Source organism: Saccostrea cucullata, unplaced genomic scaffold, assembly GCF_032062105.1.
Source record: "Saccostrea cucullata isolate Sc308-1 unplaced genomic scaffold, CSIRO_AGI_Scuc_v1 ctg1201, whole genome shotgun sequence".
In the NCBI taxonomy this organism is placed as follows: Eukaryota; Metazoa; Mollusca; class Bivalvia; order Ostreida; family Ostreidae; genus Saccostrea; species Saccostrea cuccullata.
Window position 1 is genome coordinate 17,355 of NW_026932430.1, and position 15,146 is coordinate 32,500.

Genomic DNA, 15,146 nt, shown 5'->3' on the forward strand with positions numbered 1-15,146 from the left:
CCTTGGCCACAACTTTTGAACGATAAGGGCCAGCGCTTTCATACTTCCCATACGTAATCTTTGAGACAAGGCCTTTCTTTACAAACCAACAACCTTGACCCGGAGTTTTTCCTATCTTATAAAATGTTAACCTTGGTCACAACCCTGGAACAGGTGAAGCTAGCGTTTATCATTTTGCATTTCTTGTGAAAAGGCCTTACTTTTGGTATCAAAATATTTGATCTGCATTTGAGAAAGCTTAACCTTCGCTATGTTGCCATACGGGGGCATCAGTGTTTCACAAACACATCTTGTTTTCCATACTTCTGCATCAAATACCACAGGCCCGGAGACTTCCGGGATCTTTTAATTTGACTTAAAACAATCCTCTCCTAAAGCATTGAACCAGGAGATTAGAACAAGTAGTAACTGGTGATAGGTGACGCATGGAATTGTCTCCCACTCTTGTCTGCATAAACACAAATAAAAAAAAAATGAAAAGTGCAAAAAAATTATATATTTCATAAATACTTATTAACAATGTTATGAATGTAAACCTCATTATTTTTAGATTAAGTTTCTTGTCTAAGAACCGGGGTGTCTATGACAATAATGTATGTGTGTGTGTGTGTGTAAGAGAGAGAGAGAGAGAAAGAGAGAGGGGGAGGTGGGTGGGGGGCTCAAAGAAAGAGGGCGCTTTTGATTGGCATTAGACATGCCACATGGAATTTTAACATTTTGTTTTTATTCATCGGGTTCCTGTGAAATGGGAAAGGAAAATATTTTCCCGAAGGTGAGTTTTGATTTGCTAAAATATAACTTGAAAATTGGCTAGATCAGACATTTGGTACAAAATGGCACAGTTTTAAACACGTTTTTCTAAATTTTTTCTACCTCTGTGTCTACTCTCCATGATTTTGAAACGTTATTTGTGTGCATTTTAATTCAAAGAAACGAACATACATTTGAAAAAAAATGGAGAGAAGACCCAGAGACCATAAAAAATTAACTTTTTCCAAAAATAGATTACATTATCTGTACTGATTTATCCAAATTTTGAATTAAATAAATTTTGGCTCAGTTGCACCTAGAGCAAAATCAATTCCAATCTTCTGTTCTACGTAAACCGATTACCTTGATGTACATATACACTTATCCTCTATGCCTTTAATCTTATAGGTGTTTATTTTTGTGAAACATTACTATGTTGTTGTATCTCCTAAGAAAAACGTACATCAATGTTACAATTTGACAAGGTATTTCAAACTAATTGAAAAAAATCCTATGGTTGCCTGTGTTTCTAAAATCAGATCAGCTATGTGTTCAGCCAACCTAATCATGGACATTTAAACCATACATGTTTCGTACAAATGATTCCTGCAGATCACGCGCCAAATGCGCCAATCTTCTTTATTGTTGCAAAATTTGTGTAAAACTTTTTTTCCCCGTTTTAACTGCAGCTCCCCGAAACAAAATATACATTGACAGACCAGAGAGCTACGGTACCAACCATAGAAAAAAACTGAATATTTATTGGAAAAGAGCACGTTCTACCTATGTACAATTTCTAAAATGAGGTAAATTATTGACAAACAAGTTAATGAAACAAAAATATCAGCAGTCTCTTTTAAAGTCTTCATTTCGTAAGTTCTATGGTCGATTCAATGACCGGATCGGGATCCATTATTTTCCGATTCATGAACAAGAGCACATGGCGCGTGTGACCGGTCGACAGAGGATGCTCACTCCTCCATGGCACCTGATCCCACCTCTGATGTTTAGGAGGTCCGTATTTGCTCTGCTCCAAGATTTTTTTTTTAGCTTGAATACTGTTCTTTATTTTCATTTACTGATATTACATTCCATAAATTTGGTAATCTTTTAAAATTAAGTGACTCATTTAAAAGTTTGAGAAGTGATTTATAAATGGAAGAGGAGAACTGTTTAAGAATTTTTGGTGTTATACCATCTGGACGAGGTGACGGGGGTGTGGGAGGGAAGTCTATGTTGATAAGTGAGGACCAAATCATAGTCAGGCAAGGTTTTACTTTTATCAACACTAGACACGCTTCAGTATTCCATTTAAGCTTTTTTTCACTAGATATTTGTCATCTTTGTTTTTCCTAGACTTTTTTTTAGAAATCCAGACCACTGATAATTTTTTCTTTGCCAATGTATAGTTGACAGCTTAAGATACCGTATCTAAAAAAATAGATTAAACCTGGTGGTTAATTTTTGGTTAATTTGTTGACCCCCAGCCTCCTTAAAGCAACAAAAAAGATTGAAAACTTAAAAGGAAAAGGGAAACCAGCATCTACATGTAATTAAGAATGAACATAAAAATACTACTAGAGTAACCCCCCCTCCCCCCCCCCCGTGCGCTTTTAATTCTTATTAAAGTATTAATTTTAATTAAAACTTTAAAAAAGTAAATATCAAGTTGTAATCTGTGTTGTTACTGGGATATTGGCGGAAGCTTTAGTTCTGAGGGAGAGGTAGGAATAATATTGTAGAAAACATGTATAACGTCTTCCCTCGTATTCATTGGGTATAAATATTGATTTTAACCTTTGAACTTGTTTATGATATGCAGGGATATTCGTCTGTTCTATTTTAAAATTCTTTGTTGAATGAGTAAGATAGATTTGATGAAAATATTTCAGATTTTGTGTATTTCTAATCCATTGATATGATAATTGATATGTAAGGTATCGTGTCTAACATTCATTTTGAGGAGAATGTCACTATAACGAACAAGTTTGTATCGATCTTTATTTGGTATATTTGATAATGTAAAGGTAATGCAAGCTGCTTGTATTTAATAAAAACAAAAGTGTGAAATATTTTAACAGATCTAGAATACAATGTACATAGATAGAGTTACATGCATTCTTAAGCAACAAAAGAGCCCTTAAAGTGAACGTTCTATGAGAAAATACTAGCCTAGCGAAACTATTTGAAAGCTTAGCCAAATATGTAAGATGATATTCAAATTGAAATATTTTAACTCTGGAAAAATGAATTAAAACATAAAAATATTTTTTTTTTATTCAAACATAAAGTAACATGTAACCTCAGATCACAGATCATTTTAATGTTTATTTTTATACATTGAAATATTTACACTATTTGCTTTCTATAAGGGCAATGTTATATTTGTTTCCCTTCACAGGACACTCGGTATGACCAGGAGAACGTGGCCCCGGGGGGCGGGGAACAACCCCAGCAGTATGAGGACACCTACCGGATGTCGCCCTATCCCAAGATTCCCCCGATCAGCATCACGGAGGAGGAACTGGACCGACAGCTAGGTAGCCGAGGTCAGCCGAGTAGGACTGGTCTGACTTTTACTAATTCACGCTCCACTAATTTTAAGCTTAAACATTTTAATATCACGTTTTTCTAAAAATGATGAAATGAATATTTTTGTATTTTTATTAGTTAAATTCAATTTTTTGAGATAAAACTTAGAAACATTTGACAGCCTAGTTAACAGTGGTTTATTTTAGCATCTTTTAGATGATCTAATGTCACTCTGCTAACTTAAACTTGCAATTTGTTCTTCTGAAAAGCTTTAGAACACTTTGAACACTGGAGCGTTTTCAGCATTTTGGGTTCTTAGTAAGATGATAGAGACAATAGTTTCTGTCCAGGATTTGTACCGGATAACGTTTTTTTATATCATCACTGCTTTTCTTTACAATTTCTGAATTAATTTACGATTTCCCGTCATTTTGCAGAACAGCAGCTTCCCTGAACATCTATAGTTTTCTTGATTGTTTTGCAGAAAATCCCGTAAACTCTTACGAATTTTTTCCTTTATCATGTTGGCAGCTCTGCATATACGATCACAAGGGATTTTTTTTTCGGTAGAAATATTTTAAACGCTCAATGATTGATTTCTTTTTGCAATATATTAATTACATTGGTCTAATGAGGTGATGCTAGCATTGATTAATGGTAGAGAGAAAAATTGAATCTCTTGCTTTATGAGAACAAAATCATGGTAATTTTAAAATGCGTTAAAAGAAAAATGAATTGATGGCTGTATTGACCTACTCAGCTCAGGCGACTGAGAGACAAAACATAGCACAGTAAATGTATGCATAGCATATGGCGGAAAAAAATATCAAAGCATATCTGTTTACAAAGAATTTAAAAATGATATGCATCAATACGATACAATATGTATCGATTGTCATAAACATTTGATAAGAAATTTTAGACCAAAGAACTTTGTTTCTTACAATGTAAAACTGTGTTTGATTTTTGAAAAAAATACTTCAAAGCCTCACAAATCAATCTGACATGCATTTCTTCAGTTGTTCATGCTCATGAACATTTCATATTTCATCACAGCCAACTAATGGGTTGGGAAGCTTTTTTATCTAGAACTAATCCTCGGCACGCGCTTCTCCTTGTTTACGTTCATTTAAAGGGCACGGGTGGGTGGGGTGGGGATGCTTAGTTTGTTCTCTAAGATGCTTTATGGTCATTGCTGAGAACGCTTTATATCTTTAGGGAAACGTTGACGTGAATACTTTATGACACCTCTACTTCTCGTGCACGCTTTGTGAATTAGTGCAAATTACCACGAACGCTTCAGTGTCCTATCCTAATAATACGACTTTATATGTATTTATGGACGTTTGGTGTCAGTTTTCCGAATGCCAGTCAGATGCTTTCTAACTCATTTTTAGTACTTTTTTTGGTAATTTTTTGGATCTGTAGAAAATAATATTTCTAGGGAAGTTATTAAACTTTAGAACCTCTTATCTTTTCAGCGGAGTTTGAACAAAACGGTTACGCCTCGATGTACAAACAACATAAGAACAAGCCGGCGGAGGAGAAGCCTTGGTACCAGGTGTACACGATCAAGGACTACAGGAAAATGCAGAACGAAGTTCGACTGAGTCGAGCGCCGCTAGGTCCCGACCTCGACAACGAGACCTACAAAGAAAAGGTCAGTAGATAAAAGTCACAAAATCGTCAAGGTCAAAAGCTAAAGGTTATAATAAAGTCAAAGGCTGAAGGCTACAATATCGTCAATATTACAGTATCGTGAAGGTCAGAAGTCAATTACAATATCGTCAAGATCAGCAGTAATTTCAAATATTAAAAGCCCATACATTTCTGTTATTGTTTAGATGGAGAAGAGACATAAACAGTTTGAGTACGCCCGGATGGTGATGGAGAAAAATCGTCAAGAGCTGGACATAAAGAAGCCACCATCTCACCCTAGAAAGGAGGACGAGAAACCCAATAAAAGGAAAACAGTAAGTACCCCGAGGTACACAGAACAAACGTCACCCGAGGATGTAGGTCCGAGGCCCAAACATATTGTGGACAGATCTAGTAAAAGACAAGCAGTAAGTCTAATGATGGAGACTAATGAGTTCCCCGGATGTTTATGACGAAAATTACTAATGAATTGCATGATTTGTTACTCATGTTCAATTTCTGCATGCAGTTGGAAAACTGTTTTATCACTGATTCTTTTATTTGAAATAATTCCTTGGGAATGATGCATTTTTTATCGTGAAATATTATCCAGCCTCAATTTTGGTGGTTCGTGCTGTTTTGTTCCACCTTTCTGCATGATGTTACCAGGGTTAACAGGAAAAAAAATTCTCTCTAACATTTCATGGAAATGAATATTTTTTTTTTTTATCAATTGATACATAATACAATGTAAAATTGGTAGCGCGCAGATACACGTACTGTAAAAACTTTTCAATATGCCTATAACCTAACTCGTAATCGTATGCAAACAGCCTGGTAAAAGGTAAGTTTTAAAAAAATATATATGCAATTATTTGGTTCATAACTGTTGATTGGCTTCTAAATGTTTAATATCTTTCTCCCATTTTAAGATTATATTTCTAAATCAAATGGATAATTAAAAATCGCAACTGTCATTTATTCTGATTTTTTTTTTTTTTTAGAAATAAAGACTAATTGCTTATTTATTTGATAGCAAATTAATTAAAATCATTTTTAAAAAAACACCTCGGAAAATTAATTTTTTGTCGGCAAAATTAATTTGAAAATCGAGAAACCCCATCATATTTCTATTATTTCTTTTACTAATACTTATCTTCATAGATTAATGATGCTGTCTATTCATTTCAGTTATTAATATTTTTTCTTGATTCATCTGAATAAATGTACATCATACGCATGCGTAGCTTCCGTTACTAGGTTAGTTTTTGTACCTTTTACTGAAGAGTTCCTGTCTTAATTTACGAGAATCTTTACGTGTAGCGCTACGTTTACGGGCGCTGATACGACCTTTAGTAAAACGCTATCTACGCACACGTAAATTAAGTCGTAAAGTCTACGTTTACGTCTATGTCTACGGCAAAATTTACGGCCTTTAGTAAAACTCAGTACAGATGAACAACTGTCATCATAAGTTTTGTTTGTGTATTTCTTTTTCTTTTCTTTTTTTTTAGATTCATTAACTCTTTGAAAAGAGATAACTCTCAGTCGGATACATGGCTATATATGAATCCTTTTTTTTTTTAATTATCATTCAAGTTACTGTAAATAGGGGAACGACTTTACTTTACCGGTCCCCAGAAAAACGCGCTGAAATGTAGTATCGCCGAAGGCGACTTCAGTATATGTGAGGTCGCGTGAGCGATCGAAAAAAAACTTTAAATACGAGGTTTTTTGGCCTTTTGACCCCAAAATCGAATACGGTTAAAAGTTTAGTTTAAGACTTCGTTTGTAACCCTATTCTCTAAAAAAAATTAATAAATATTGTTTATTCATGGAAAAAATCGACAAAGAATAATTCTGATCGAAGCACGTGAGGCGCATGCTTAGTGCCATTTCTTTCGGACTTAGACATTCTTCCAAGTACACAAGCGAACAAAATGCCTTTGAAGCTGAATGATGTTCTTGGAAAAAATACAGAAACAACTGAAATTCTTAACTTATCTAAAAGAACGAGTCACTAACCGTAATCCATCGGATGGTATGCAAGGACTAAGAGGTTTAAACGAAATCTCGCGGGCAGATGCTAGACTAACCCTAATCAGTCGAATATAATGAGCGAGGACTAACCCTAATCTCTCGGAGGGATGCGAGACTAACCCTAATCAGTCGAATACTAGTGCAAGGACTAACCCTAATCTCTCAGGTGGGTGCAAGACTAACCCTATTTAGGAAAATTCCGAGAAACTGGGAAGGATGCATTGAGGGTTTGTTGAACATTAACAAAGAAATAATACTTTTCTTTGCTTATCGTTAAATAATTGTACTGATGAATAGACGACGTACTCAGTCCCTGAGATCCTCAAGACCGACGGCCCGGGCCTTTAATTTCAGTTTTCCAAGAAGAAAGGGCAACACTATAAATCTATTGACTGAGTTCGAGGGCAATATGCGTTTTGTCAGACCCTCGAACCAAAATGTCTGCTTGAGGCTATTAGGCCGAAGGCAGACATTTTGGTTCGAGGATCGACAAAGCGCAGTTTGCCCGAGAACATAGTCAATAAATGTTTTGTTATACCTTTCATTCAATATTTTTGACATGCATGTATTTTGTACTGTCTTCCGCGATGTAACCTCAGGTCCATCACTGTTGATCACCAACGAATGAAAATGAGATTAAGCTCCGCTCATTCTGTGACGTAAGCAGTCCAACATCTTATTCAGCGGTTTTATGCTCGCTCAGCAAAACATTAGAAATGTTAGCCTTTGTTTCGTATATATTTTATAGGAATAAATTTTAAAGGTACAACAAAGACATGAATACCCTTTATTGGGTTGATTACCTCCCTTGATCGTCAAAGGGTGTGGGATTTGTAGCCGTCCCAGATATTTACCAGTCAGCATTGACTTTGTCCCTATTGACATTGTAAGGTTAAAACGAAGAATTAGTTAGATGAATGACTTTGTTACGCTCAATATGCTAACGTATATACCTTTCAGATGCTCCATTCTGCAGTAGATTACGCCATGTCAGCTACTATTATGCATACTGCTACCAAGAGAGTATATATACAAGATGTAAGACCACTTGTGGCGAATTGTTGCTGAGCCCAAAATATGTAGAGGCCGGTAGGTATAATATATCTTTCTACAGCTCCGCTGTTATTTAGGAAAATGTATCTAATATAAAGGTGTAAATGTTGAGTTTATTGACTTCAATCTCATCAGGGGTTTATCTGTCACATGTCTCCACTAAAAATAAAAATCGCAGGTTGTCTGTTAATGGGACCAAAACGTGTATTTAAAAAATCTACAAAAGTACTAGGATGAGGCTTCCAAAAAGTTTCATTGATTCTGCTCGTGATGTTGATATATAATTGCATTGAAAATCTTTTGGAAATGATCAGATCCTGACTCCATGTGAACAGTTAGGGAAGGAAAGGGGGGTGCAAGCACATATTTCAGACATTGGAAGCATTTATATATACTTCATATATTTATTTTTTAACCCAGGTTGTCCTTGGGGAAACAACGCTAACATTTTGTCCGAATCTCTCGACCAACGTTGTCAGAAGAAAATAACGTCAGGGAAATGTTTTGAATACTGTGTGAGCCCTTTAATGGACAAAATCAAGACGGGCTGGGAATGCTGTAAGGACTGTGTCAGGGTCTGCGGCAAGATGCCCCCGCGGGATACAAACTTCCAACAGAGATACCCCACAGTCTATCCAAAGAAATAATGCAGAGTTTTGTGCTATGACATTTCCATAGTTATTTCATTTTATTTTACTTTTTTTAGTTGAGTTTATTTAAATTTAATTAGAATTAAATACTTAAAAAGTGAAAGCGTATTTTTTTCCCTTTTTGATCCTTTCGAAATTTGACCTTAGAAATACAGATTCCTGTGACCCCCCCCCCCCCCCAACACACACACGATTTGATAAGAACATCGTACCTGCCCCTAAATACCCCCCAATAAATTATTTGTTCCTAACCCAATGTTAATTCACTCATATTGACATGCTTGCAAGTCAGTGACTTCCCGACTTTCGTTTGCCCTAAACTCTAATTATCTCCATTGACGAATATGACGTTTTTTTTGGCATATCACCTGTCGTCAAGTAATGTTGACTGTTGCTTTGTTGGAGGGCGTGGTTTCATCATTCAGAGGTTAATAATACAAGGTAAAGTTTTTATAATTTACGAAATGCTGCGTATAAACACGAAACCCTGTAACATCAACTTATCTGTCAGTAGCCTGCATTGATTTATTAAAAATTGATCGTATTCGGGGCATAGGCACTTAGGTATCGAATAAGTTGAGAGATGTATAACACCATATGCAGGTGATAGAGGGATATAACTACATAAAAACGTAGAGTTGACGATGGAAAATCTGAAGTCCCCATGTTTGTCATTCAATTTATCTGTTAGTTGACCCTTATCATCTGTATTCAGAACATTTGAGAACCCTTGCTTTTGAATGACTTCTGATACTTGAATCACGTGGCTTAGAAACTAAAAAAGTAACCAGAAGTCTCTGTCGAGACTGTAGCTCTACTGGTTTATACTTATGATAAAGGAGAGGAAAGTAGCAGTTGGGACTTTAAACTTTACAAAAGCAATTAAACACAATAATGATCCTTGATTAAGTCTCTTTTTGTGGTAAGACTGCAATAAGACTACAACTGTAGGAGTAGCTTTTAATAAAATTTTACAGAATTTTCTATTTTAGTTACCATGGAAACAACAACCATCAAAATCAAAAACACAAAACTGATAATATTATGTATTTCAGTTTAGTCTACTTGCATGACAAATTATATTACAATCACACTAAGACTGAAGGAGGAGTATCATTTTGAAAATATTTCTCAGAAATTTCTATTTTTAGGAACCAAGGCAACACCATTCATCGAAATCAAAATCCGATATACAGAATTATGTATCTAAGTGTAGTCTACTTGTGTGCCTAGTTATATTGAAATCAGACTAAAACTGTAGGAGGAGTAGCATTTAAAAAAGAATTTTACACAGATTTCTATTTTTAGTAACCAGGGCAACACCGTTCATCGAAATCAAAAACAGATATGCAGAATTATGTATATCTTAGTGTAGTCTACTTTTGTGCCAAGTTATATTGAAATCAGACCAAAACTGTAGGAGGAGTAGCATTTAAAAAGGATTTTATACAAAATTTTAATTTTAGAAATCAAAATCCGAGTGTAGTCTACTTGTGTGCCAAGTTATATTAAAATCAGACCAAAACTGTAGAAGGAGTAGCATTTTAAAAGAATTTTACACGAATTTCTATTTTTAGTAACCACGGCAACACCGTTCATCGAAATCAAAAACCGATATACAGAATTATGTATCTTAGAGTAGTCTACTAGTTGCCAAGTTATATTGAAATCAGACAAAAACTGTAGGAGAAGTAGCATTTTGAAAAATTGTTTACAGACAGACGGACAGACAGACGGGCGGACGCATTACTATCGCATGAGCTCTTCTGGTCTCTGACCAGTAAAGCTAAAAACCAAAGAACTGACTTTCAGCATTTTGAATAACAGTTTCCATTATCTGCAAGTTCTCTGCAATGGCTGTCCAGTTAACAGTAGCGATAAAAATTACTTTAATGACATGTAAAAAAAAAATGTCTTTTTTTTTATATTTCTGAGATCATATAAATAGGAAACTAGTGCTAATTGTAACGGGGACCGTTACAGATGTTCCCCAAACGCTCCCCAACTATCTTTTGTGCCATATTCCCTGTAAGCTTCCTTATATAAGACAAACTCTATGCATTTGAGATTTTAACAACGTTTACCCAGAAGTTTACCAAGTTCATTCAAATTTTAGCATTGCACGCGTGCGCATGTGAATGCATGTGCATTATGACCATATGATCTTGTCAAATATCTATATTTTAATATACTAAATATTAAAGTATTTAATCTAAAAAAATACGTTCATTCAAGGGTATTCTTGATTTTACTCATTTCACGTGCACGCACGTGCATATACATGAGCATGGTCACGATACCTTCTTGTAGAAGTCCATTACATCTATCTATGTCCTAAATCCCACCCCGTTTGGTTGAAAAGCAAGGGAGTTATAGCTGTTTAAAGTTTAAGCCAATCAGATTGCAGTGCACGTACTCGCACGTGTATGCATGTGCATGTGACCATATCTTCTTGTAGGAATCCATTATATCTATCTACGTTCCAAATCCCATCCTGTTGGTTGAAAACCAAGGGAGTTAGAATAGCTATTTAAAGTTTAAGCCAATCAGATTGCAGCGCACGTGCATGCACGTGTTTTTATGACAATTGTTATATATCATGTTGTAGGATATCCCAATGCATGGCTATGTTCAAAATTTCAAAGGATTTTGTCAAAAAACAAGAAAGATATTGAGACTTTAATGTCAGCCAATCAGAGCGAAGCACACGTGCATGCGCGTGAGATCTTGCTATTTTGACCATGCCGTCTTGTTTATGCTACTAATATATCCTTATATTATGAGTTTCAAAGCCTTTCATCAAAAATTGTAAAAGTTACGTCCATATCAATTATATTGATCATTTCTCGTGTTGCACGTGCGCGCTCTTGCAAGCACGTGCGCGCAAAATGACCTTCGTTCCGCAAATCTACATAACATGTCTACTAACCCTAAAAACATTTCACCTTAGTCGGATGTGTAGTTTACAAGATCACTCGTGGACAAAATTTTCCCAGGAAGAAAAATAATAATAAGAAACAGAGTAAAAACAATATGTTCCCCAACTTCGTTTGGGGAACATAATCAGGGTGGTGAAACACCAGGAACTATAGACTTGATTTACGTTCAGGCGCACAGCTGATCGAATTTTCTTGTGCAATGAAGCGTGTCGTCCGACTTTTATTTGTGACAAAGCAGCGTCTGGCAGAACGGGTACCTTCACACTGCCAGAATGAAAGTCATGAAAAGCTGTGGTGTGTGCTTTATGTTAGCAGTAGCTGGGATCCTCTACTACACAGAAGCTGGTAAGTACATAAACTGGGGGAAGGCCGAAGTAGGTAATTTAAACTGATTTATACAGTAATGCCTTTTATATAGTACTAGTACTACAGCACCAATTCCATCTTCCCAAAGTTAACTGGTTAATTCTGTGATGAACAAAGAATTAAAAAAAAATGATTGTAGCAACCTTTCAAAAGTTTAATCCACCGTGTTTAATCAGTACAAAGTACCTGAAAATATGAGCAGGGGTTATCATACAATACACTAACTGACTTGTACTCACTGTAATTATGGTTTTGTCATATCAGAAGTGGACTTGATGATGAACAGATGAAAACAGGTGTTCGGTATTTAACGGAGATTTACAAGTATAATTTTATGATTGATGTTCAATATAATTCAGTAAATGATTTTCCATAATAAACTATCGCTTGGAGCAATTAACATTACGGAAGAATTGATGAAAAAAACAACTCACCTAACTTTCAATGTTATTACAGAGATTGGGAGAAAGCAAATTAATAGAAATGGAAATATTTAAACAATAAAATTCTCTTTTTTTTTATTTATATAGCGGATTTACTGCATAGTAAACGTCTAGGGTTTTCCCAAGAATAAAGGAGAAACAAATATCTAATTCGTACATTTTTTTATGGAAGAAGGGAATTTTTAGCTATACCGTGCACCTTAATAACTGTAGTTAATGCACTACATGTACATGTATAAACAATCCATATAAACTTTTGATTTTATCCTGCAGACTTGCCATACTGCCGAAGACTTAACAACGCTCCCCACATGAGAGCTTATTGTTACGAGGTGACCACATATGTAGACTGTAAAGATAACTGCACATCACTGATACTACAGGACCAGTATGTAACAGCCGGTAGGTACTTCATCCTCATCATAATATAGAAAGTCATACGATGTTATAATATATAGAAACTCATGCGATTTTATAATATAGACACGCATGCGACTTTATAATAAAGACATTCGTGCGACTTTATAATGCATGTATAGAAACTCATGCGACATTAAAATACAGAAACTCGTGCAACTTAAAGCAATATGAGCTGCATCTTTGATGTCGGAATTTGCCACTTTATACAAGTTATATAGCCACTCATGTGATTTTAATATAGAAATTCATGCGACTTTATAATAAAGAAACTTGCCAGACTTTATAAATAAGAAACACGCGGCTTTATATAATAAAGAAACTTATGCGGCTTTACATAATAAAGAAACTTATGCAACTTAACAAGACATCTGGGGTCATTAAATACATGTAATATGTTATAAACTCATTCCAGTTAATATTCGAGTTATAAACTCTTGCGACTTTATAATACATTATGTTTCTATATATAGAAACTTATGCGACTTAATAATATTGAAACTCATGTGATCTAGGGAGACATCTAGGATCATAAACCCCTTTAATTACCGGTAATCTTTTGTAAATGGACATGTTAATGAAGTTGAACTGCTCGTAACATCACCAAAATATTGTTTTCTGAAAATAAGAGTTCTGAACAATTCATAAATCCTGAATTAAGGATGCAACCATTTCTGGGATGAAACCGGACTATATATTGCTACATGTATCAACAGCGATAATCGAATCGATCAATCTCTTTGTTGACAGACACTGGATTAGTCAATGCCTGCATTATCTGTCTGTGGAGTCGTTCAATGCCTGCATCAATCACCCCTACTAATGTGTTCGGAACCTTTTATTTTTCGGTGTTCTGCAAATTATAAAACCTGATGAGTTCAGAGTAGCTCTGGCAGTGGCTCTGGCGAGAGTTAGCGAGACTTCAGCGAGATAGGGTAAATTATTCACGGAAATGTGGCTAGGAAGTGACTAGCACGTGGAGGCATGGTAAACAGAAAAGTTATGTTGCGTTTCAGTTTTCACCATCCTAGAATCAGCTGATAATGTCTGTAGAAATGTACTTCAATCAATCGACTCTTTTACATTCATTCAAACTTAAATAAATATTCTTTATAATACAATTTTCTGCAGTCTTGAAAAATTTCTTTTTGGACAAATATTTTTGCATGGGAACCGGGACTATATTTTTTGGCGACAGATTAGCAAATGAGGCACCAGCACCAGCATGATTTTAACTGACCAATCAGCTGAATGAGTATTGCATTATGGGTTAATTACTACGAATACTACAGGAATTTTACGCTTGAAAAAAAAGGAAAATCTTATGGTAAATGAAAAGCATTTTTAAAAATATTATTTCATGCTCCTAATGACAAACAATTCATTTGTTAAAAAACGGCGGAAGTCTAGGTTTCTGAAAGTCATACCGCAAAAGCGATTTGCGTCTGTATTAATTCCTTTGTTGTACTATCGGTGAATACAATTGTCAGGTGGATTCCCTGGCCAAAACACATGATCACGAGTATAGTTATGTAAAAAAAGTTTTGTCCATTTAAATGCATAAGAGATGCCGCTTGTTTTCCTTACCCTTGAAGCGCCGGTGTTCTGAACTAGACACAAACTACATATTATTAAACATGATCGTAGATTGACCTGAACTACGTGTTCGAAGTAAAATGTAAACATGTATTTGGCGTAAACGTTGTTATTCATTCAACGACTGGTCAGTTGCTCGTGGTAAGATCCTCTGTGCGCATTTATAACAACAGCCAAATAAGGCAAACAAAGGGTTGTCAATGTAGATGATAATGCACATCGGTCACTAGTGAGCTCTATATTTGGCCGAAAAGTATAAGATAATATTGTAAAGTTATTTTAACACCCCCTCCTTAAGCCATCCATTTTCTGTTGAAAATCATGAAAGTCTTTCAGAAAGGTCTGGAAACATTTATTACAGGACATGTTTTCAAAAGAAACAGGCTACAGCAATAGCATGTTTACTGCCAATTCTATTTATGAAACCGGTTCTACACTATAACCTTTAAATAGATCAACCTAAACCACGTGCCTTGAATTTAAATCACAATAACATTAGTAGGGGTGTCAATACCTCAAGTTAAAAATACTTAAGCCAAAATGACATTAGTAATCCAATTATAAAAAAATAATTTCATAATAAAAAATGCCACCCATCCACGGCCCCAAAAATGTTATGGTCAAGGATTAAAATATAAAACCATAACACTACATCTTCTGATGCTACATCTTAAGTGCCATAATTACAAAAGATAAGCTTCCTTTTTGAGATAATAATTAAT

The 15,146-nt window shown here is 35.2% G+C and overlaps 2 protein-coding genes across 2 annotated transcripts in view; both read left to right on the plus strand.

Moving 5' to 3' along the window:
• The first annotated feature begins 1,905 nt into the window (after window positions 1–1,905).
• LOC134235115 (uncharacterized) lies at window positions 1,906–5,420 on the plus strand. The gene is made up of 4 exons (XM_062717225.1): window positions 1,906–1,993; window positions 3,123–3,290; window positions 4,764–4,942; window positions 5,127–5,420. Exons 1-4 carry the CDS (start codon window positions 1,906–1,908, stop codon window positions 5,391–5,393), a joined length of 702 nt encoding a protein of 233 aa, XP_062573209.1. The 3' UTR covers window positions 5,394–5,420.
• Window positions 5,421–11,830: 6,410 nt separating this feature from the next.
• The window catches only part of LOC134235118 (uncharacterized), a 4,018-nt gene continuing 702 nt past the window's right edge, over window positions 11,831–15,146 (plus strand). The window contains exons 1-2 of the mRNA XM_062717229.1: window positions 11,831–11,947; window positions 12,685–12,813. Of these exons, the coding sequence (XP_062573213.1) occupies window positions 11,875–11,947; window positions 12,685–12,813 (202 nt within the window). The 5' untranslated portion in view covers window positions 11,831–11,874. The remainder of the gene's footprint in view (window positions 11,948–12,684; window positions 12,814–15,146) is intronic.

Coding starts and splice junctions, on each gene's coding strand:
- LOC134235115 (XM_062717225.1), top strand. CDS start 1,906: ATGGAAGAGGAGAACTGTTTAAGAATTTTTGGTGTTATACCATCTGGA. Junction 3,291..4,763: donor GGAACTGGACCGACAGCTAG/GTAGCCGAGGTC, acceptor TTATCTTTTCAG/CGGAGTTTGAACAAAACGGT. Junction 4,943..5,126: donor ACGAGACCTACAAAGAAAAG/GTCAGTAGATAA, acceptor GTTATTGTTTAG/ATGGAGAAGAGACATAAACA.